A 21528-nucleotide genomic window follows, 5' to 3' on the forward strand; every position below is an offset into this window, starting at 1 on the left:
GCCCCCGTGCGGCGCGGCCCGGGGCGGGGCGGGAGGCGGCGGGCAGCACGGAGCCGGGAGCGGCCATGGGGAAGGTGCTGGCGGCGGCTCTGGTCGGGATAGCGGCGGCGCTGGCGGCGGAGCGGCTGCTGGCGTTCCGGTGAGCGCGGCGGGAACGGCGGGAGCGCAGCCGGGGCGCGGGGCGCCGCCGCGTGCCGCGTGCCCGCGAGGGGTCCGCCGCCTCGGGGTGTGCGGACTGCCCGTTGGCCGAACGGGACGTGGGAATCGGGGCTGCGAGCAGCTGCTGCGCTGAGTCCTGCTGAGGCCGAGCTCTGGCTGATAGGCCGCGTGCTTGTGAGGTGCACCCCAAGTTGGAAGCTAGCTGTGCCCTCTGAGCACCAGCGCTGAAACGAGTTCACCTGGGTGCTGAAGTACTTCGTTGCACGCCGGTGCATCATTATGATTAGGATCCAAATGCTGAAGGATGTGCATCCAGCTCCTGACAGGTCTGCAACCCCTGCAGCTGCTGGCAGTCAGGTAGAGGCAGGTCTCCCACTAAAAACAGGATCCCCCGACGCCTGCGGGTGGGTTTCCTGCACGCTGAGCTCTCAGCAGTATCTGTAGGGCCACCAGGGAGCTACTGGTATCCCTGGGACCACCTGGCTGGAAGGCAGGAACCCAGCACAGCCTTCTGCTGCTCGTTGAGTTTGGTATATTGTGAAATGGTACAGGAGTCCCTGAAGTGCTTCAAAGATCAGGCTTGAGGAATTGCTACAGATCCTACAGACCTCATTCTTAAATCAGGTTTGTTTATACAGCTATTATCTCCCTAATAGGCCTTGAGTAAAGTTCCTGTGGCAGAAAAAGAAGTTACTGTGTGCTTCTGTCTAAAGTTACACAGATTCTCTTGCCGACACGCTGCAGCTGCTAACTGTTCCCCAGAGAAAGCTCTGATCAAATTTGTAAAAGTTGAACAGGAGTTGAGCTGGGTTGTGCTGGGTTACTGTTTTCCTCAGAAGAATATATGTAACTTGTTCATATACGCACACCGTGTTCCTACGTGTATACAGAAACAGTATGTATGTAATGGATATCTGTTATTCACTGGCATGCACACACAGTGTTATCATGCCATGACACTCAGTACCGTGTACACCCCAGCCTCTGTGCTGAAGCAGCAGCGCGCTGCCAGAAAGACTCAGACAGTTTGGAGGGAACTGGGAGCAAACCCAACAATTAGAGGGGATTTTCAGTCCTGTCAGGTAGGAAGGAAAGTTCTTGGGCTGCTTAGCCTAGAGAAAGGGAATAGTGAAAGAGAGGGCTTTGAATATGTGACGGGTCGCTGCTCAGGAGAGGGATTGCTGCTGTGTGCCTCAAAGTGGGTCGGGAGGCGGGGGGCTGGAGCTGGAGCAAGGAGAGGTGCCAGGCGCCGGGCTGCACCAAGAGGCAAACTCCTGTTTTCCTGAAGCTGTGTCCCCTGATCTGTGGGTCCGACATGTTTTTGGAAGGCCGGTCAGCTATCTAGGCCATCTGGCTCGGTAGCTGAGGCTGCGTGAGCTAGATAAACTGACACATTTTGAAAAAGCCTCTGTGTATGCTGCAGGCTTGTGACCAGTGTCCTTTCGAATTACTCTCATTCCAGTTCACAAAGTGTTTCCCTGGGAATGCCGTCGGGATATCATCATCTCCCCTCGGCTGCTGGCTGCGTTCCCGCTGTGCTTTTGGCACTGCGAGGGTTGCAGGCCACTGGGGAAGGGCTCCTGCAACAGGGAAGGCAGAAATCCCAAGAAAGCAGCAGCATGAATACAGGACATGATTGCCCTGAGCTGGGGTCTTGCTGTGCTGGGGACTGAGATCCCCCCTGGGTGCTGGGAGAGCTCCTGCAAGAGCTTTTCTTGGCTCCTTTCCCTTGCACTCCTCTGCCCTATTTGTCCTTTCTCCTGGCCTGATGGGAACAACTAATGAGGGCAGTTCTGACAGCGATGCTTCCTATTTCATTATATTGGCTCATGGCATCAGAGGTGGATGTTGGTGGTCTGGCAGCTGAGGTTGAACCTTCCCACCAATACGCTGTTACATGTTCTCGCCGTGTGACGGATGGCAGCACAGGGGCAGTCTGACACAATGGTGTCTGACGTGGGAGTGTGTATGAAGTAAAGGTGTGACACTGACTTCTTCCATGCAGAAGGAATGGCACCCACTGATATTCACTGACACTTGGTGAGCGTTTATGGAGCCCCAGCAGTGAATGTGAGCACAGTGAGGTGTTTGGTGGTGCCTTTCAGCAGTGGTAACAGCAACATGGAAGACAAGCCACATTCCGGACAGCCATGCATGGCTGTCACACCACAAAATGAAGACTGTCTTGGTCATCTCATCCACATGAATCAGCTGACAACCAAGGAACAGTATATGGAGCCAAATATTAGTTTCAGTGCTTTGGAAATGCTGGTGCAAGTGTTGGAATATCCCAAAGTTTGTGCTAGGTGGGTCCCATGAATTCTCACATAGGAACAGAAAGAACACATAAGTTTGTCAGGATCTGTTGAGCCAATACAAGGCTAAAAGTGACAGTTTTCTGGATCACATCATTACTAGTGATGAGATGTGAGCCACTATGAGCTGGAGTCAAAAAGTGTGCCATGGAGTGCCGACATGTGAATTTCCCATCAAAGAAAATGCTCAAGCTGCAGCCCTCGATGGTTAAAATGATGTGCACTCTCTTTCGAGGTAGGAAAGGGGCGATCCTTCTGGATTTCATGGAACCTGGAAAACCATCAGCTCTGACCGCTGCATTGTGATGCTGACTAAGCTAAAGGCTCCAATTTCTAGAGTCTGGCCAGAGAAAAAACAATCATTCTCCTGTAATGCAGTAACACCATGCGCCGTTTCAATTTGAAGACATTGCCAGTCTTGGCAGGACTGTCCTACCACATGCACCATATGGTCTGGTTCTGGTGCCTTCTGACTTCTGTCTGTCTGGGCCAGAGAAAGATGGACTGTGTGGGCAACATTTTCCTAGCAGTGACACCACCACAGTGGCTGTGGTACAGTGGGTCACTGCTGCTGGTGCAGATGTTTATGAGTATGCAGGCTCTTGTTCATTGCTGATGAAAATGCAGAGCTAGCGGTGGTGACTGTGTTGACAGTTATGTAGCTGAGAACATGTTCTATCAAATAGTGTTATTGTGCTCTTTGAATCTGTTGTAGCTTCCATGAAAATAAATAGGAGGCATTACTTTCAGAGCAACCTACCGATGATATAAATGTGGATAGATTTTGCCATGAGATCTTTGCATTCGGAATTTCCTGTACGTGGAGCACAGTATTAACATGTGTGCACAGACCGTATGCAAAGGAAGAGTAAATGTTAGTTTAAAAGCTTTCTTTTTTGCAAATAAAATCTAGGACACCGGTTTGACATTTTTACATAGGAACTCAACATGCATGCTTATGACACTGCATGCTACCATGGTGAAAGACAGCAGTCCTGGTGGTGAGGGGCTTTTCATGTATTAACGTAGATGTAGTGCAGTGGTGGAGAGGAAGAGACAGAAATCTGTTTAAGTGCCTGTCTGTCAGTGCCTCATCCTGTGAAGCATGACCTGGGGATCCGCAGGCGTACTGGAGAGGCCATAAACTGTGCCAGTAGAGGTTCAGGCTGCATATTAGGAATAACTTCATCTCGGAAAGAGTGGTGTAGGGACTGGCATAAGGTGCCAAGGGAGGTAGGTGTCACTGTCCTTGGAGGTCTTCGGGAATGATGTAAATGTGGCACTGAGGGATGTGGTCAGTGGGCATGGTGGCGTGGGCTGGTGGTTGGAGTAGGTGATCTTAGAGGTCTTTTCCAACCTAACTGATGTCATGATACCATGAAATCAGAATGGCTGACAGGGAGTGCTGTGGGTGAAAGAAAAGGAGAAGGGACAGGGAAATTAATCCTGAAAGCTGTACTGCCAAGTTTTGCTTGTTGTTAGGATGTCAGCAGTCGTGCCTTGCAATAACACTGCTGCTGCTTTTTAATGCAGAATGATAAATGGAGAAGTGCAGGCACACTGGGAATGGCTGTGGGCTGGGGTGGGAGGCTGCCCTTTCCCACCCACAGTGCTGGTCCTGGCTGCAGGGTGCTGCTATACTTAATGGCTGAAACCTGAAGAGAGCGTGGCTGTATTTTAACTGGGGTGGGTGGCATGAAATCACGAAAGCTTCATCTCGGGAAGCACGTAACCATTCCGGCTGTTTGGGGCACCATTGCCAGTTCTGGGTTTTGCTTGTTCAGTGTTTGATTCGTTGCTGAGTTATGGCAGGCAATAAAGCAGAGACAGCCAGGAGCATTACCTGCTCGGCAGCAGCTGCGTGTTAACCTGTTAACCTGCTCTTTCCTCTTGCAGGAACAGACTCAATGCTACACGAGAAGTTGACCCTGTAGCCCTCCCGAATTGCCAGCTCATAAAAGGGATCGGTAGGTGCTCAGAGCCCCTGAGTCCACTGCTTCTGTCTGGTCTTCTGAAACTGACTGCTAAAGGCAGCTTCTGAGCCTCAGCCCGAAGGCAATGTGTTATTTCGCTTGCTGGCACGCTTTCGTATTTTGCCAAGCAGACTTTCAGGTGGAGAAAAGCCACAGGAAGAAAATTATACTGAAAAATTCCTTTGGCACCCTTCTTTTTTCATTGGTATTTAATGCTTCAGTAAGTATATACGTATGTATTGAAGGGTCATACTTGTCATCCCAGTCCGGTTTGTGAAGAGGTTCAACTGAGTGGCTGCAATGTTGACTTTGAACTCTAGGTCTTGTGTTTAGTGCATGGGAATGTTTCTGTCTTATTTTTTTTTTTTCCTCCTTCAGTATAACCCGAGTGTCAAACGATTACCTTTAAACACACAATCTCACTCCCTTTCCCCTGGATCGCACTGTTTAAGCTTAGCAGAGGCTTATTGGTGTTTTTTTCCCCTCCTGTAGTGTTACATTCTACTGAAATTGCATGGATTTTGCATGGGTGAGGAGTCTTCAGGTGAGACTGCAGAGCCTCGCCTTTGAGCTTGCTGAGTCACCGTGTCATTTCATAAATCCTCATGTCAGAATCAAACATCTCTAAAGTCCAATTGCTGCAGTGAATAGCTGTGTGCAGAGTTCCTTTGCCTGAGGTTATGTGTGGGAGAAGTCATTAGAAATCGCCTTTGAAAAAATCTTTTCAAGTCTTCAAGACCGAGCTGTAATTTACTCATGCAGGACTCAGTCGTGCTCGCTTGGTGATGATTCATACAAGAATCAGTCCTCAGTAATTCTTTTAAGCATATTGCTCTTTACTATTACTGTTGAAGTCTTTCAGGACTTTTGCAAAACGCTTGCACTGATGAAGAAAGAAGAGCTGGAAATCACAGCTATAGCTTTGTTTAATTTCCAAACAGTATCTTAACTTCTGTGCCTGATGTTTACATGGCAATCAGGTGGATTCTGAGCACCTGGCTTTCCATGGAGGCTGCAGCAGATTTATTGACAGAGCCTCAGTTCTGTTCCTGCAAAGGAACTTTTTCACAGTGAGGGTGACGGAGCGCTGGCACAGGCTGCTCAGGGAGGTTGTGGATTCTCCTTCTCTAGGGATATTCAAGACCTGCCTGGACCCCTACTTGTGCAGCCTGCTGTAGGGGGCTGCTTTGCAGGTGGGGTTGGGCTTGATGATCTGTGGAGGTCCCTTTCAGCTCCTACAATTCAGTGATTCTGTGAACTGGGCCCTGAGCACTGAGCTTGCCCCTCACCTCAGCTTCCTTCCGTCACAGTATTCAAAATGTGAAGCTAACTTGGTCTATTTCTGGTAGAAATAGAAATAACAATTTTGCAAATGTCTTCCAAAATTCATTCCAGAAGGGTTATATTGCTAAGCCCTATAAGCTGCAGCCCTAGCATCTAAGTGCTGCATAGGTAGTGCTGTTCAAACCAGGGCTTTTGCTGTACTCATATCTCTGAGTTTGTTCACACTTCACATAAAGGTAATTTTCTGTGCATCTCAGTCCTCCTGGGCCTTTTCCCTTTAAAATGCGATGATACCACTGAATGAAGAATCTGTCACTCTTTTAAATATTAATTATATTAATTAATATTTATAATATATTAATTTAAAATATTCCTTGTGGCCTCGTAAGTGGGGCACAGGTGATGAGCTGGATCAGCTCGGTGCAGAGTGTTCTTCAGCTGCACATGAAAACAGGCAGCTGCTGCAGTTTGTCATAATTACTTTAAAAACGATGCATCTGTGTTAAAGGAAGCAAACCTAGAGTAAATGGAATTCTCTAGTGGGCCCTTTTATTTCTGCACAATTTCATCCTTTCTCTTTCTTTTTGAAGACTTTGATCAGTTCTGCTTGTCAAATATTGTGCAATATAGGCAACATGGAACAAACAGAAAAACTGCAGGTCATCCTAAACTTCACACACAAATATGTGAAAAGGGCCACGTTTGTAGAATCAGCGCTACCTTCTGAATTCTGGGGGGTCTAATCACATCACTAGTTCATAATAAACTAATGGTGTGTCCTGAAGCAATTGCTGAAGTTCCAGAAGTTGCTGCAGAACCTTCTGGAAATACCTGCATTTTGGAGAAATTCATGGGATATAGGCATGATACTCACTTCCTTTGGACACGAAACCCAGATATGGCTTTTGTCAACTGCATCAGCAGAAGACATTGTACTAAGATAAAATAAAGAACAGAGTAAATCATGTTTCTAGCTTTCTAGGTCTGTTGAACTCTTCTTTAAAACCTATGTAGATAATGTGGTGAATAAGCCTCTGGTGTGGCACAATTGGGCATGATGAATCAGTTCCTCTCTCTTTTGCTGATCATGCCAATGAACACAGAGCCCTCCCACCACGGTCCCTTCTCCCTGCTGGAGCTGAACCACCAAACAAGCCAAGCTTTCCTGGCTCTTCCTGCCATGCTCCTCTTTCACATATGCCATGAGATGGCTGAGAAGTGCCCGAATTTGCTTTGCTCTGCAGTTTTCCTCTAAGCAGTAGTAAGTAGTTCAGGGCATTGCTCTCCCTTCGTTCCTCCCGAAAGTCCTCCAAACTTGTGCTTTCTAATTGTCCATTTCCAATTAGCTCTCTCTTCTGTGAGCTGGTCTTTCTTTTTTTCTAGCAAGAACTGGCAATGCTGGAAGTGATCACCCACAGTTAAAAGCGTGGTCTGACTAAGACAGCCCTCAGCTGTTAATGATGGAGCAGGCTCTCTGTCACTCAAGAGCTTTAACTAAATATTTGCTTATAATACTTAACCAAGTGTCCCAGCTCAAGTGCAGGAGCTAGTGTGTGAAATTCAGTGGGCTGGCTTATGTGCACATAGGGGCTGAGTGATCCCTGAAGTCCTGCCCTGGAAATCCCTTAATCCAGAGCCTGCGCAGAGCAGAGCTGCCAAAAGCAGGCGGCTCGTTCTGCATCACACAGGGCATGTGGTGCTGGGGGGACATGTTAGCCTCCAAAAAGAAGTGATTCCGGAGCTGTTGCCTAACCTAGAGTGCTACTCTTGCTTTTAGTACTCTGCTGAATTTTTCTGCTGGGCTTTATCTATCAAGCAGCTGTATTAGACAGTGGCATTGTGTGAGCTGGAATTGTGCTCAATAGGAGATTTTTCAGTGGGGAATGTTTTATGTCTTTTGACAGAAACTGTTTTATCTCTGTTTTGCAGAAACGGGTTCAGAAGACATTGACATCCTTCCCAATGGACTGGCTTTCATCAGCTCCGTAAGTATCCCTCTCTGTGCAGGGGCAAGCTCTGCCTGATCTGCAGAGGCAATAGGTGAAGCCTGCAAGATGGTCTCTTTAGTTCCTATGAGCCTGGATGTCAGCCCAGACCTGACTTGTGTTCACCAGTGTTTCCTTGCTTGAGCAAGTGCACTCCTCAACACAACAGTGGTAGCTGCCGATCTCACATGTGTATCCCATTGCACTTGTGTAACCTTGAATTTCTTTCATGCTGCTTACTTGAAATGTTGAAATGTAAAACCTCTCCACTGTAGAAAAGGTGTGCTAACTCCTTATTGTCTTAAAATAAAAGCAAAACCAACACCACAGATTTTGTGTGGTGATTTTGTTGTTTCCGGTTGAGAGATTTTTTTGCTTCTAGGCTCTCTCTCAAACTTCTCTTTGTAATCAGGAAGAGAGGCCTACAAATTATTTTCTAAAACAGAAGCTGATTTTTTTTTCATCTGTGTGCTCTGGGCACATCTGAATGTCTGTGTCAGAAGTGTGAGCTGCCCCAGCCCTGCCCTTCACCATGACTTTACCATGTTTCTGTTGGATGCATTTGGCTGTGCTGGTCTTCCAGTTCATTCCCCCAAGAGCATCTTTGCACGGGGTGGTTTGAAGCACAGGGAGAGTTTGAATAAATTGTGCTGCCCCACAGTGGTTGGGCGAAGGCCTTGGGCTCTGGTGTCTCCTGGTGCAGCAGTCCAAGCCCTGTACCTGGGGCTCTGCTCAGTGTTGGCCCATGGAGACACCGTGGCCTGGCCAGGGATGCTTGGTATGGTGTTATGACACCATGGTGGGGCTGATGGCACCTTGATGGTGGCTGTAGGATGCGAGGAGCTTGGAGGAGCAGCAGGAGAACTGTCCCGTTCCCACCTGGGAAGTACAGGAGGTGAGCCAGCACAGGGTAGGAGGCCTTGTCCATGTAGCTTGGACCCCAGCTTGTTCCCTCTGTTCCATGGCCTCAGGGCTCACCAGAGACAGCAGAGCCTATCCCCCTGCTGCACTGCAGCTGGTGGCTGGAGCAGAAGGCAAATCTGGTGTGTGCTTGCAGACTCCCAACAGGGCTCCTGAATTTACAGTCATGCTGTGCTCCTCTTGCCTTTCAGCCAGAAATGATCTGCTTATGTTTTGGTTTTACAGGGTTTGAAATACCCAGGATTGAAGAGCTTTGCACCAGACAAGCCAGGTGAAATTTTTTTGATGGATTTGAATGAAAAAAAGCCAAAAGCATCTGAACTGAGAATCAGCCGTGGATTTGATGTAGGATCATTTACCCCTCATGGCATCAGCACTTACATAGACAAAGGTGAGGAGAACTTTAACCCATGATGGTAGTAAACCTCACCCTAAGGGCTACAAGCAGAAATCTCTCTGGGGCCTTGCACTGTACCCCCAGTAACCAACATACTGTGGGAGAGAAAACATTTTTCAGGCACTTGATCTTTTGAGGGTTCTTTTCTAAAGGTTGGCTGCTGAACCAAAAGCTTTTGCACATCAAAGGTCTCAAACTGTCCAAGACAGAAAGATGCACTCTATACTGAAAGGAAAGAAAGCATGGGAGATGTTTGAAAATGCAAAAGCCACGTGAAGTTAATCTTGCCAGTTTACATCTGTCATCCTTGGGTTCAAGGGTCTCCAGGAGACAAGTGCTTCACTGATAAGCAGTGGCCAGACAGCAGGGAGGCAGCAAGTGGCTGTCCATGACCACCCCTCTGTGCTGTCCTTCCCCTCTTTTTCCCTGTTGTTTCACTGGGGCTTCAAGTAAGGCAATTAGAAGTCCTGAATATGCTCAAAGAGAGCCATTCCTGCAGCTTCACTGGCTTCCCAAGGCAGGCACCCTTTAAGAGATGTTCCATTGGAGAAATTGATGGCCAATTTAGGGTCTCACCAACACAGCTGGGTAAAGGTACTGCAGTATTACAGAGTAAAAGCGAAGGCTTGACTGCAGCTTTCTTGGGAAACATGGTAAGTAAACCAAAGGGACCGAATTTGCTGGGTTTCTGCCCCCCCTTCCCAGCTGACTGTGGCTATATTCCATACAACCAGCCACTGTAAGGCATCAAGCTGCGAAATCCAATGGCCTGGGCACTCATAAAAAGTCCTTATTTTACTTCCACATGGTAGAAACATGGTAGTAAAAGTTTTGTTTACATGGCAATGCTCTGTAGCTGAGCCATGTCAGTGGATAGATGGAGATCTGGATCCAGTTGCATTGGATCCTGCATTAGTTTGGTAATCATTCTGCCTCCGAAGAGCCAGGAGGGAAATGCACCAAATCCCAAACTGTTCCACACTACTGTTGCAGAGATCTAGTGCAATCCAGCTTTTTCCTTTTCCTTCTTTTAAGATGACACCGTGTACCTCTTTGTTGTGAATCATCCACACCAGAAGAGCACAGTAGAATTGTTTAAATTTATGGAAGAGGACAATTCTCTTGTACATCTAAAAACCATTCGACACGACCTTCTGACAAGGTACTGGAGCCAAAAGAACAAGCTTTTTTAGTAAAATCCAAAGTCGGATATTCTTGATTTTAGGGTGTTATTAATACAGGCTAATTTGTTTTTAACCAGATGTCTGGTTTCTCTTTTTAATGACTTTTTATCCATGCCATTAAAAATGGTATTCCTCCAGTCTCTTCTATAGTGAGAATTTTAACAGTTGTATCACTAAGTCACCCTTAAGCTCCACTGTGATTGATGCCAGTGAATTAGCTGTTTGGCATCCTTTTCTTCTCTCATGTAACCCATTCTCAGTTCCCCACAGATAGGAATCTTCAGATACTCTTTTATTCTGAATTGTTATTTTGTACAAGTAACCATACTTCTAGCTTTTTCTTTTCTCTCATTTCCTACAGAATTTTTTTGGTCTGTACTACTGCAAAATGACTGTAAGATAAAGGTAGCCTGAAAGATAAAGCTGTCACAACTCCTGCTGGTTTTCTGGTTTCCAGCTGAACGTAATCAAAAGAGAAAAATTTCCATGGTCTTGTAAGCAGGTAGCCAGATTTCCTGTTTATGTCGTACCATCTTGTTCAGCTTTCAGCACTGCATAATTCTGGTGCATAAAAAAGGAACACAGAACTAAAAAGGGAGGCTCTAAACAACACAGTGATTGTCAAAGTTGTAATTTGATGTGAAAGCTGTAATTGCAGCCCCTTTGTGACCATGGATTGTCTCTGCTCTCGCTGGATTCTGTGCAGTCTTACAGTGCTTCTTCATACCCCTCATTTCATTCTTTTCTTTCTCTCTCTCTTTTCTTTTTCAGTGTGAATGATGTAGTAGCTGTGGGGCCTGACAGCTTCTATGCTACCAATGACCACTACTTCTCTGACTTCATCTTGATGTTCTTGGAAATGTACTTGGGTTTAACTTGGTCAAATGTGGTTTACTACAGTCCAAACGAAGTTAAAGAAGTGGCAGCTGGGTTTTATTCAGCCAATGGAATTAACATTTCACCCGACAAAAAGTAAGTTTCTTCTTGCCTCAGATTTTATTCAACCACACTTAAGAATCCCCAAGTCCTAGGTGGACACATAGGACCCTCTGTGGTCAGTGGCTGCCCTGGCTCATGAGAGGCAAGATGCTATCTGTAGAGCACAGGTGATGCAATGGGTTTGTAGAACAGAAGCCACATGTGTTTGTCTTTAGCTGCAGGCAGTGTTTGTTGTTCTGTATGGTGGTTTATACGCAATGAGAGCAAAGGCTTTGCATTCTAACCAGCTGGTACAGAAAGTCATGTGTGGTGTTTCCAAGGATTAACGGGGCAGGCTTTCTGAAAGTGAGGAAGGCTGTACAGTCCTACAGTCTGAACCCCCGTGTTGGCCAGTCGTGTGGTTTAGACTAACTTAAATTTATTTAGAAAGGAAAAAAAAAAAAGATTTGGAGATATGATCCTTCGAGGCCTGCTTAGTAGAAGAACAGTGTGGAGCAGTGTTTCAGCGGGCTCAGTGCTCTCTGGCCTGCTTGACATTTCTGTTACTACACAAGGAGTATAAGGTGAAATTCCTTGCAGGAAGAGCTGGGCTTACACAAGAGGAACTGACTGTTTTTGGTGTTTGCTTACTTGTGCACATTGCTAAGAGGCGCTTTCTTTTGAAGGTACATCTATATTGCAGATGTATTTGATCATAATGTCCATGTTATGGAAAAGCATGCTGATTGGAATTTAACCCATGTGAAGGTAAGGTGCTGCAGTTCCAGAGAAAAAAAGAAGCATATGTGAATTTTGGACAGAGTAGTCCCTATGATGCTTCCACTTTTCACCTGCTCAAGCACGATGTTCTGGTTGGAACGGCTCTTGCCATGATGATCTTTAAGGTCTTTTCCAACTTGAGCAATTCTGTGATTCTATGACTCCTACTCCTTGCAGAGCTGTATGACTCCTACCAGCAGGTCCCGCCATCAGAGAAGGGTCTTGCAGGGGAAGTCTGCTCCAGGCAGCCTGGGTGTGTCCTCAGAGAACAGAAGTAACCAACATGAGCATGGTAGAAGGTGGAAAAATCTCAGAGCAGGCTTCCGGCATGGAGGAGGGGATAAAGTGGGCAGGGAAGGAAGAGATCGTTGAGGGAGAAAATAATGACATACAGTCAGGCTGGGTTATGTGAGATGAGAGTCTTGGATAGGTTTATTGTTTATGACTGAAAATAAGACAGTCTGATATTTAACTTCCAGGGCTTCTGACAGCTTTAACATCTCTCTTTTTCTTACTCTCTCTCTGTGCTGGACAGACGCTGCAGCTGGACACTCTTGCCGATAACTTGTCTGTTGATCCTGACACTGGGGATATCTGGACAGGATGTCATCCAAATGGGATGAAGCTGTTCTTCGATGACCCAGATAACCCTCCTGCCTCTGAGGTGCCTTTTGGGAGATGTCTCTGGGCTATCTCTGCGCGAGAAAGTGCCATTGTCCAAACCATCCTTGTGTAGCTTAGCTATGGGTTACAGAGAAACGTGCCTGGACAGCCTTTGTGAAGGCAAAGACTGTGCTTGCTCCTAGCTGAGAGCTTCTGCTCTCACGTGGGAAACCTGAGTAGCACGTACTCAGTTTACAAACACCTATTTGGATCCTTAAGAGACAGCTGAATAATTCTCACATAGGAGTTCAGTCATTCCAGGCTCCTCAGGCTGCTTTCTGTGCAGCTGTGGCTGAGCAATCAGATTTTGATGGACTGCGTTAATTACTGAGCCAGCACCCCTGAGCCAAACCAAAGCATCGCTGAGCGCAGAGCAGGGCCAGGAGCACTCTCTCTGGAACGATGTCTGCAGGCACAGTCCATCAGCAGGTGACATGTCGTGCTTCCTCCTCCTGGCATCGGTGAGGTGCTGGCAGCAGGGCGTGCAGGTGGCTGATTGTTGTGTTGTCCGAGGCTTCCCATGAGACACGAGTCGAAACGGTCCTCGTTCGTAGCTGTAGATTTATGATAGTGGACAGCTGTTTACTCTGTCTTGAAAAAGATTGGAAATGAGAAGATGTTGAGTAGAAGGTGTTTTAGCCTGGAGGAAAACAGGTGCATTCCTCATGCTGGGGCAGCCTCTCTACTGCATTGAATCCAAACAGCAGGTCTTCCTGGACCGTGCTTCCCTGAACCTGTGGTCCTATCACAGGAGCCACATGGTGAAGTCATCATGGTTAGCAGCAGCAGATGATACTCGTTTGTTTGAATTACCATCCTGATGTGCCCTCTGCCTACAGTAGGTTTCAGTATCTGTGTCCCTGGCAGGTCCTGCGCATCCAGAACATCCTGGCAGAGCAGCCCACGGTGACCCGTGTCTATGCTGAGAATGGCTCCGTGCTGCAGGGGACCTCGGTGGCAACAGTCTACAACAGGAAACTGCTCATTGGCACCGTCTTCCACAGAGCCCTGTACTGTGAGCTGTAGCTGTCCTGGTAAGGCCTCACAGGGAGCACAGATGGGCACTTTGCTGCAATACACTGCAAAGTGAGCCCCAGCTCAGGCTGCCCAGGGCGCCATCCAACGTGACCTCGAGCACCTCCAGGGATGGGGCTTCCACAGCTCTCTGGGCAGCAGTGACACTTGAGGCTTGTGTCACTACTTGTTCTCACTATTTGTTCGCCAGCAGATTAAGTGCTTTGTAATAAAGAGATCACGTCCTGAACCAGAGCTGCTAACACAGCTGAAGTGCTCCCTGTGCTGGGACTGCATTTACTTTGTGGCTGTCTAACAGCCAGCATTTCCCTCAGCATTGTTGCGAACAGCTGATCAAAGATATACTTCACCTTTGCCAGCAGTGTGGAGCATCTCCAGGTGTAAACCAACAAATTGCTGGGGCTTGTCACACTCCTTTTGTTTTGGGCCATTCACAAAATGAGGAGTGTGTTCTCTCATGGCTGTTAACTATTCCCTTGCAGCAGGTTTTTGTAGCAGCCTGCCTACAGGTAGAGGCACAGCAAGGACATGAGCGTAACTACGCCTCCAGTCTCAGGATGCTGCTGAGCAGACACATTTTACATGTCAGTTTTGGACTTCCAGACACTTAACACTTCAGTGCATCTGTTTTAATTAAGTTCTTGCTTATGGGTTGGAGCTGCTCTTACACCCTGCAGGTGTTGTTTGTGTCAGTGGAAGGAAGCATCAGTGATGTGGCTGCTGGGCAGCCCAGCTGAGGCCCCAGGGCTTCCCATCCTGTGCTGAGCTCCTGGCCTGGGTTCTGCCAGGGGTTAAGCCAGCAAGAGACCGACAGAGCAGACACTGTGTGTCCCCTTCCCTAATTTAATGCTTTACTAATATAGAATCAATAAAGAAAAAAGATAGATTACTGTGTTGAGCAGGTGAACTGCTGTCCTTTGAATGTGTGAAACGCTCATTACAGCTAAACTACACTTCCGTGTAAAATATGAAAGCAGCTTTTAGAACAACAAACGCTGACCAGCATCAGTGTGAGAGCAGCCAACCTGGACAGCAGCCTGCAGCAAAACTGTGCTGTGTTCCATCCGCTTACCAAGAAAAAAGGACCGAGAAAAAAAAGTCATTCTCTTTCCTTACTCTGTATATATTTATATTTACTTCTTTTTGCATCACTGCAGACCATAAATGAGATCCAGTCTGAGGCCCAGGAGCCACACTTTGGCCAACAGCTGGGATCAGAACAACACAGAAGGAAGGAGAGGACAAATGCCGTGTTACCATTTATTACTTCTGGAATGACCAACGAATGGGCAGGAAAGTGAGGATTCGATACAAATTCTAATAAAGATTCAGGATTTCTCATTTTATTGCATTCGTTGTCTAACAACAATAATACTCATTGGCAAGAAATTTATTTACACTAACAAATTAACTTCAAACCACGAGGCTTTGTTGTTTATATTTAAACTGTAAGAAAACAAAGGGCCACCATGATGTTTTGTTTTGATGTCTCCAAATAACTAAACATTAAAGAAAATCATCTGGGGGAAAACTCAACGATCTAGAGAAATTCCTATTGACTAAAGCACAAGGGGACAAGCTCAGACATGGCACTACTGCGTCCTTCATGCAGATGACTCGACACCAAGATGTACAAACAGAAAGCTCAGGGTTAAACATGCACTTCATATACATTTGACCTCTTTAAAAAAACAACCGAAAAAGGAAAAAATGTGAAGCGCAACCACCTCTTCAATCATGTAAAAAGGAACAACATTACAAAGCCAATTTTTACAGTGAGCACAGTGCATTTTAGTCTTTTAGCTGCCTGGTCTTCTAGCAGTACGTACACCGGTGGGTGAGCATTGCAGCGTGGTCGGAAGATACAAAAGCAGCAATTCAGACACTACGTGTGTGCAGGGAAGTCCAAGGGCAGAGGAGCGATCCACGGTCAGCGGTGACCCTGGGGGAAGTCACTCACAGCCCACTCAGAAATGAGCTGCCCAAAGAGCTCCAGCACAAATCAGGCTTATAAAGTGTAAGAATGGGCTTTTCTTCCCGGAATACCAACAATGCAGTACACCAACCCTGCCAAGCCTTCCCCCACCTAAAAACCAGCACGAGGACATCACGCAGGAAGACCTACGGAAAAACACTCCAGGTTTTAACAGAACTTTTAACACTTTGGGAGCCACAAAATGCACAAGGCCCCGCAAGCAGAGCAAAGCCGATGTGCCGGCTCCATGCCCACAGCCTGCAGCAGCCCACCTGCTGCTGCTGAGCAGAGGTGCTGAGGTGCACACATCCATGTGCACAGACACATCCATGTGCACAGACACACACAGACTCACGCCTGTTCATTTCAAGAGGACCCAAGCCAGTCACTTGGCCTCTTCATTTCTGAGCCACTTCATTATTTTCTGTTGTTAACGAACTCTGAAAGGACCCATCCAACTGCCGCCTGCACTCAGCTGGTAAAGACTTCCAAGTTCATTAAGCGTGTGCCTGCTTTTATCATTTTTTTTTTTCCCAGTGTTCTGGCTCACAGCTTTGGTTTCCTGAGGTTTTAAATGAGGGAAGCATGGGAGGAGGGAATTGCTACAGAAAGGGTCCAGCCTCTCTGCCACTTGGACGACATTGCAGGGGAAGAGGCCACGCCTCAAAAAAACAAAATCAGGTTTTCCTTTCTCACAGTAGTTTTCCACCGTAAACATGTGGCTAAATAATTAATACATGATTTAATTCCTGCAAACTTCCCTTAAACTTCAGCACTGAGAAACAGCACAGACCACACTGCAGAGCCTTCCAAGACCCACAGCTGGCTATATGCAAAGCTTTTCTTTGCTTTTCAATGCTGGGGTGACACAGTGTCACCCACCTCTTATTTGCCAGCACACGAGCAGCTCAGAGGTGGAGCCCCTTGAGAGGCAGGAGGCTTAGATGAAAGCAAGCAGCTGGAGTGTTAGAAATCCTGATGCTAGGTGAATGCTAATGAGAGCGGAAGACAGGCAAACCTCAGAGTTGCCTGCTCAGTAATTCCTGTAAAACCTGGATCCTTGCAGTATCCCTGCAGCAGACCAGAGTCATGGCACAACAGATGCCTTTGCAAAAGGAATAAAAACTAAACCAGATTTGCATACGCTGAGATACAAACATCACCTAATTCTTTTCAGCTTCTCAGTAATGGCTGCTGGTCTGCTAGACAGCTGTAGCCCATGAGGTAGAATAGGCTCTACCAACAGTGAGCACCACCACTCCTGCTGGAACCACTGGGTGAAGTACATGCAGTGGCAAGCAGTACTCTGTGCACTGCACATACCAGCCTGAGCTCCTTCCTCATGCCTGGTCCTGGTCCACCCAGGCAGATGGAAACTTCACTGGGAGCTGTAACTCATGTCACACAGAGGAAAACACAAGCTGGAAGAGAGATCCAGAGACCTGGATAGAGCAAAGAGCCACTGCGCTCCCCCAGAACCTCAGTGCAAGACTTCAGGACTCCAGTAACCTGCCATACTGCAAGCACTTTCTGCTTTTCCAAGCTCCAGTAGCTCTCCCTTCTCCTCTATGGGCTAAGCCTGCACTCTTCCACAAGCCAGATGTGTGCATGCAGGCAGATGGGCACCACCATGGCAATAGGAGCAAACCAGAGGTCCCAGAAGCATCCCTTCTGCCAGCCGTGGCAGCTGGGCATGGAGCAGGCGCAGGCATTGCAGAGGCATGGAACCACCGAGCTGCCTGCACAGTGCTCTGTCAGCACATCCAGCACTGCAAGAATGATGCAAAAATGGGCTACAGATACTCCTGCAGGTGAGCCAAGAGAAAGTCTCTGCAGTCATTTAGGGTGGAGTTCTGCGTTTCTTATTACATACACACACAAAACCATTAGTCTGACTTAGCATTGGTTTACAGGAAATTTAAATTCACGATGATGAGACAACTTCATCTTCTGTTTCATAGATGCCGTTACACAATAAAAGGGGAAGAAATGCCACACAACTTTAAACATCCTATAGAACAGCAAGAGAGGTTTCGGACTGCACTGCTCTTTATGTCTGTAGTCCAGCACATTTGTCTGTGCCCCGAAAATGTGATCACAATAAAAGGAACCATATAAATCTCTTTTATCACAGGAAGAGGAGCGAACTCCTGACATTGCTTGGTTTGTTCTGTATCCATGTGTTGATCAATATGCATTTTATGGTTTTATTTTAACTTTAAGCTACTGCTTTTTAATTTTTTTTTTTAATCGGAGACTAACGAAGTACCATTACCACATAGCAATAAAAAACACACAAAGACTGTAAGGATTTCAGTAGGTCAAATTAGTTATTCTGCAGACTAAGAACCTGATTTACAAACAGATTAACGAGGCACTTTTCTAAGCTGCAAGAATGAAAACTCAACATATAATGCCAAGCAGCCTGCTCAGGTTCCTAGGAACACAGACAACATAAAGCAGGGACACCACCTCAGATTACTGCATACAACCACTTAAACATTACTATAATGTAAACACAACTTAAAGACATCAAATGCATTTTATCAACATTGTATTTAAAATATGAAATTTCCAGTTTCTTCCAGATAACTTCTCTCACTTGAGTACAAATTTATAACCTCCTCAGATGACAGAATGCTACTTTTATCAGGCTGTTAAAACTTTTGTGTATTTTTTTTCCAACAGAGAGTGCACAAATATTCACTCCAATGTGGAATTCTTGTTAGCACGTCTATTTTTGCCTGTGGTCTATCTCAAGAAAAATATCAGAAGCCATTAGAAATATTAGAAAGTATCTCTGATGCTAGTTTTGTTCTTATGTTTGAGTAAAATATACATCAGAAACTTGTAGAAATTGGATTTAGAAGCAAAAACTAAGGTAAGACTAAGTAGATATGCTGTGTAGTAGCTTTGAATGCAGTAGGCTCTGTCAGTGTACAGACCATTCTACACATCAAAGAAATGATTATGATCAAAAGACATTTAACTCTAAACATTGCACCCCAACTGTTTCAAATCTGAATTTCAGAGAACTTGACAGGCAAATCTGAATGTCATAAAGTACAGAGCAAGAGAGAAGCCAAGCCAAACTAAAACAAACATTTTCTTCCAAGGAATTCAACGTTGGCAAATTTGAAGTTCAAGTTTGTACCTTTGCATCAACATCTTAAACAATTTCCATGGTAGCATGACTGGCCAGATGAAGGCTGCAACTTTCAGGATGCACAAACAGAAAGTGATGTTTCTCAAATACAAATGCTGCTGCATAGTTAGCTCTGATTAAAAGCAGTAATGTAACACTTCCTGTTTCCTGTGGTGGATATTTGCCACTTGTCTTTTCATTCTTTTGAAGAAATGCTGAATATTTTAATACCACTCTTAAGAGGCAGTAACATCACCCAGTGCGAGTTATGCTCTGCTTCTGTCACAGTCAGAACTATTCAGCAGGCTTCGCCAATGGACTTAACAAGCTGGGAGAACAGGAATCTCTAGCATATGTAACAAGACTGTTAAACCATCCAATTGTTCTGCAGCCCATGCCTATAAATTCAGGTTTTAGTAGAGATATTCTTTCAACACATCAATCAAAACAGTTAATACATGGCAGCTTTGGATTTAGTAACTTTCGCCTCCAAGGCAGCACTGATCTTAGAAGCAACGTACTGAATTCAATCCTAACCAGAATCCCTCTTCTTCCTCTGCTTAAAGTGCACTTCTGTAAAAACTGAAAGTCTTCAGCAGACTCAACTTTGATAATCGTTTCCAATGACAGCTTCCTAACAGCACAGCACAAAACATACACTTCCAATGCTTACTGGAGAACGCATCTGAAGATGTGTTTTTCTTGGAAAAAAAAATACAAAACAAAACAAAACAAGCCCAGTTTCCTGTTCAAAATACATGAAAAAGAAAGCACAGTGTGCTATAAGAAAGTTACCTACACACTGGGAGCACAAAGAAATTTATACAGATCTATACGCTGTGCTCTAGATAGAAATTCATCCTTGCTCAGATATCTAAAGGATAAATGTTATCCTCAGATTTCTGTGTAAACCCACGTAATCGTTTAAGGCTTTGCCTCCTTCCTGGATTAACTACTGTACAGTTAACAGAAAGAGTTCCACCTCCTGTCTTTTACCCAGGGGGGATATCCACTCTCCTGTCTTTATCTCCAGTGTATATTAAGCAGTCACAGAACAGTTGTGTTTCCAGAGCAGTGTCACTTCAACGTACTGTTGCAAGATGAAACTTACTCCAGTAGACAGAATTGAGTATCAAAACACTGCAGAGAAGCGCAAATTCCAGTTAGAAAGTTAAGTAAGTCATCTTTCAGACAGAAAACTCCTTTTACTCAGATGTATAAATGTTCACCAATCGCTTCGACTGGCCATCGTGTTCAGAAGAGGTGAAGCAGTGGACCATGCTCCTCAGCATCATGCTGGTTACTGAAGTGACCGAACACACAGAGCTCAAAAGAAAAGAGTAGTTTGGAAGGAAACGCTGCCACACAAATATGAAACCTGTTAGCTGTCAACAACAACAAAACAAACCGAGGGGTTGGGGTTGTTTAACATGGCAACAACAACGAGCGAGAAGGGGATGTGCAGGAAAACAAAACTACACAAGATAAAGTTCCCCGGTCATTCTATGTATAGCTCCATTTCTCTGTACACACTCGTGTAATGAACGGCAAGAAAGCTGAAGGGGCACCAAAGCGGTGTGAGTTTCTCTTCCCTCGAAGTGCCTCCAAGTTACAACGCGGCAGCACCTCTGCTTGTCACTGCTCATTAGTGCCCTCTGTTGCTTCTGACGAAGACTTGTCTGTTTTCTTCGATTTCCTCTGCAGTTGCTCTTGTTCCTTCTTCCGAAGCTTTTCCCTTTGCTTTTCCATTTTCTCTTGGGCTTTGCGAGCTTTCTCCAGAGACGCTTTCATTTCCTTTAGCTTTTTTTTAACGATTGCCCTGTCCTGGGAAGATGTCATACCAAGAGCCTGAGATAGGGAAAATTTAAAAAGATTTTCATATAGTTTATTCTATCACCATTTTTTCCCTATTTTTTATATCCTGGTAAAAACTCTTCTCAGAGGGAAGATGATCACAACTGAATGAATTTGTGATATTGACTACCAAAGTCAAATTTTAATAGCATTTTATACTTCTGAAAAAGTTTCCATCCTTCCACTTACAGAATATTAAAGGAGATTTCTCTGCAACCAAAGTTCTACTATATTCATTTCACTGAGGCAAGAAGGAAAAGAAATATTAAACTATTTGCCTGAGGTCATCTAAGTCTACAAAGAACAAGAGTTCCCAATTCTCATTGCTATTCCTCAGTCAAAAGTTCCCTTGCTGTCTTCCAACTTTTTTGGGTGATGTTTCAGGGAGGAAACACTGAATTTTGACTTTCAGATACGCTGAGCCTCCCCCAACACCTTCCTATATTTATTTTTTATAAAACTGGGCTCATATTTTCACTGCATGAACCAATGCATTCTTATACATCAGAACTGTATTTAATTCCAACATAGTACAATTGGTGTCCAGCTTTTGACTCTCCAGTACCACATTTTACAGTTGCTACTTCAGATGCATTTTTATTTACAATCTTCTATGCATTGCCCTGTTGTAAAACAGAGCTGGATGAGAACTATGTGCATGCAAATACCATTTACAGATGGTCCCTTATGATTTATGCAGGAAACATTGGTACACTATACCTACCCAGAGTTTTCACAAAGCCAATTCCCTCTGTTTCTGAAGCTGCCGAACCTAAGTGCACATGAGAATTTCTCTGAATGCTGCTGTGGCTTTCTACTCTATGCATATTGCTCAAGTCTATCATGATTCCACACACAGAAGCCCTCTGCTTTCTGGCAGAACTCTTAATTCCTCGATCTCAAGTGACAATAAATAATACAGTTAACCTTGCATTCCGCT

The 21528-nt window shown here is 45.6% G+C and overlaps 2 protein-coding genes across 6 annotated transcripts in view; one reads left to right on the forward strand and one right to left on the reverse strand.

The window, feature by feature from the left end:
• Positions 1 to 42: 42 nt before the first annotated feature.
• On the forward strand, positions 43 to 14955 carry LOC122159224 (serum paraoxonase/arylesterase 2). Of its 3 annotated transcripts, none has more exons than XM_042816561.1 (10): positions 43 to 139; positions 4371 to 4441; positions 7661 to 7716; positions 8863 to 9028; positions 10070 to 10196; positions 10990 to 11190; positions 11823 to 11904; positions 12452 to 12580; positions 13447 to 13613; positions 14772 to 14955. In XM_042816561.1, exons 1-9 carry the CDS (start codon positions 66 to 68, stop codon positions 13603 to 13605), a joined length of 1065 nt encoding a protein of 354 aa, XP_042672495.1. In that variant the 5' UTR covers positions 43 to 65; the 3' UTR covers positions 13606 to 13613; positions 14772 to 14955. The 3 variants fall into 3 exon arrangements, with proteins under 3 accessions (XP_042672495.1, XP_042672496.1, XP_042672494.1); XM_042816562.1 differs by lacking the exon at positions 43 to 139 and adding an exon at positions 439 to 485; XM_042816560.1 differs by lacking the exon at positions 43 to 139 and adding an exon at positions 2266 to 2465.
• Positions 14930 to 21528, reverse strand: part of PPP1R9A (protein phosphatase 1 regulatory subunit 9A) — a 131605-nt gene continuing 125006 nt past the window's right edge. For 2 of the 3 annotated variants that reach the window (XM_042816540.1, XM_042816537.1), the window contains one exon: positions 14930 to 20582. In XM_042816540.1, the coding sequence (XP_042672474.1) occupies positions 20370 to 20582 (213 nt within the window). In that variant the 3' untranslated portion in view covers positions 14930 to 20369. The remainder of the gene's footprint in view (positions 20583 to 21528) is intronic. The other variant, XM_042816539.1, reaches the window with a different exon arrangement.

The sequence above is a fragment of the Centrocercus urophasianus genome, unplaced genomic scaffold (genome assembly GCF_019232065.1).
Source record: "Centrocercus urophasianus isolate 14NV4802_14NV808 unplaced genomic scaffold, USGS_Curo_1.0 seq_16, whole genome shotgun sequence".
Lineage (NCBI taxonomy): Eukaryota > Metazoa > Chordata > Aves > Galliformes > Phasianidae > Centrocercus > Centrocercus urophasianus.

What these genes read in the sequence shown, in the direction of transcription:
- LOC122159224 (XM_042816560.1), top strand. Translation starts at nt 2,281, where the DNA reads ATGGAAGACAAGCCACATTCCGGACAGCCATGCATGGCTGTCACACCA. An exon ending in GACTGGCTTTCATCAGCTCC is followed by an intron (nt 7,717 to 8,862) that starts GTAAGTATCCCT and finishes TTGGTTTTACAG; the next exon opens with GGTTTGAAATACCCAGGATT. An exon ending in AACATTTCACCCGACAAAAA is followed by an intron (nt 11,191 to 11,822) that starts GTAAGTTTCTTC and finishes TTTCTTTTGAAG; the next exon opens with GTACATCTATATTGCAGATG.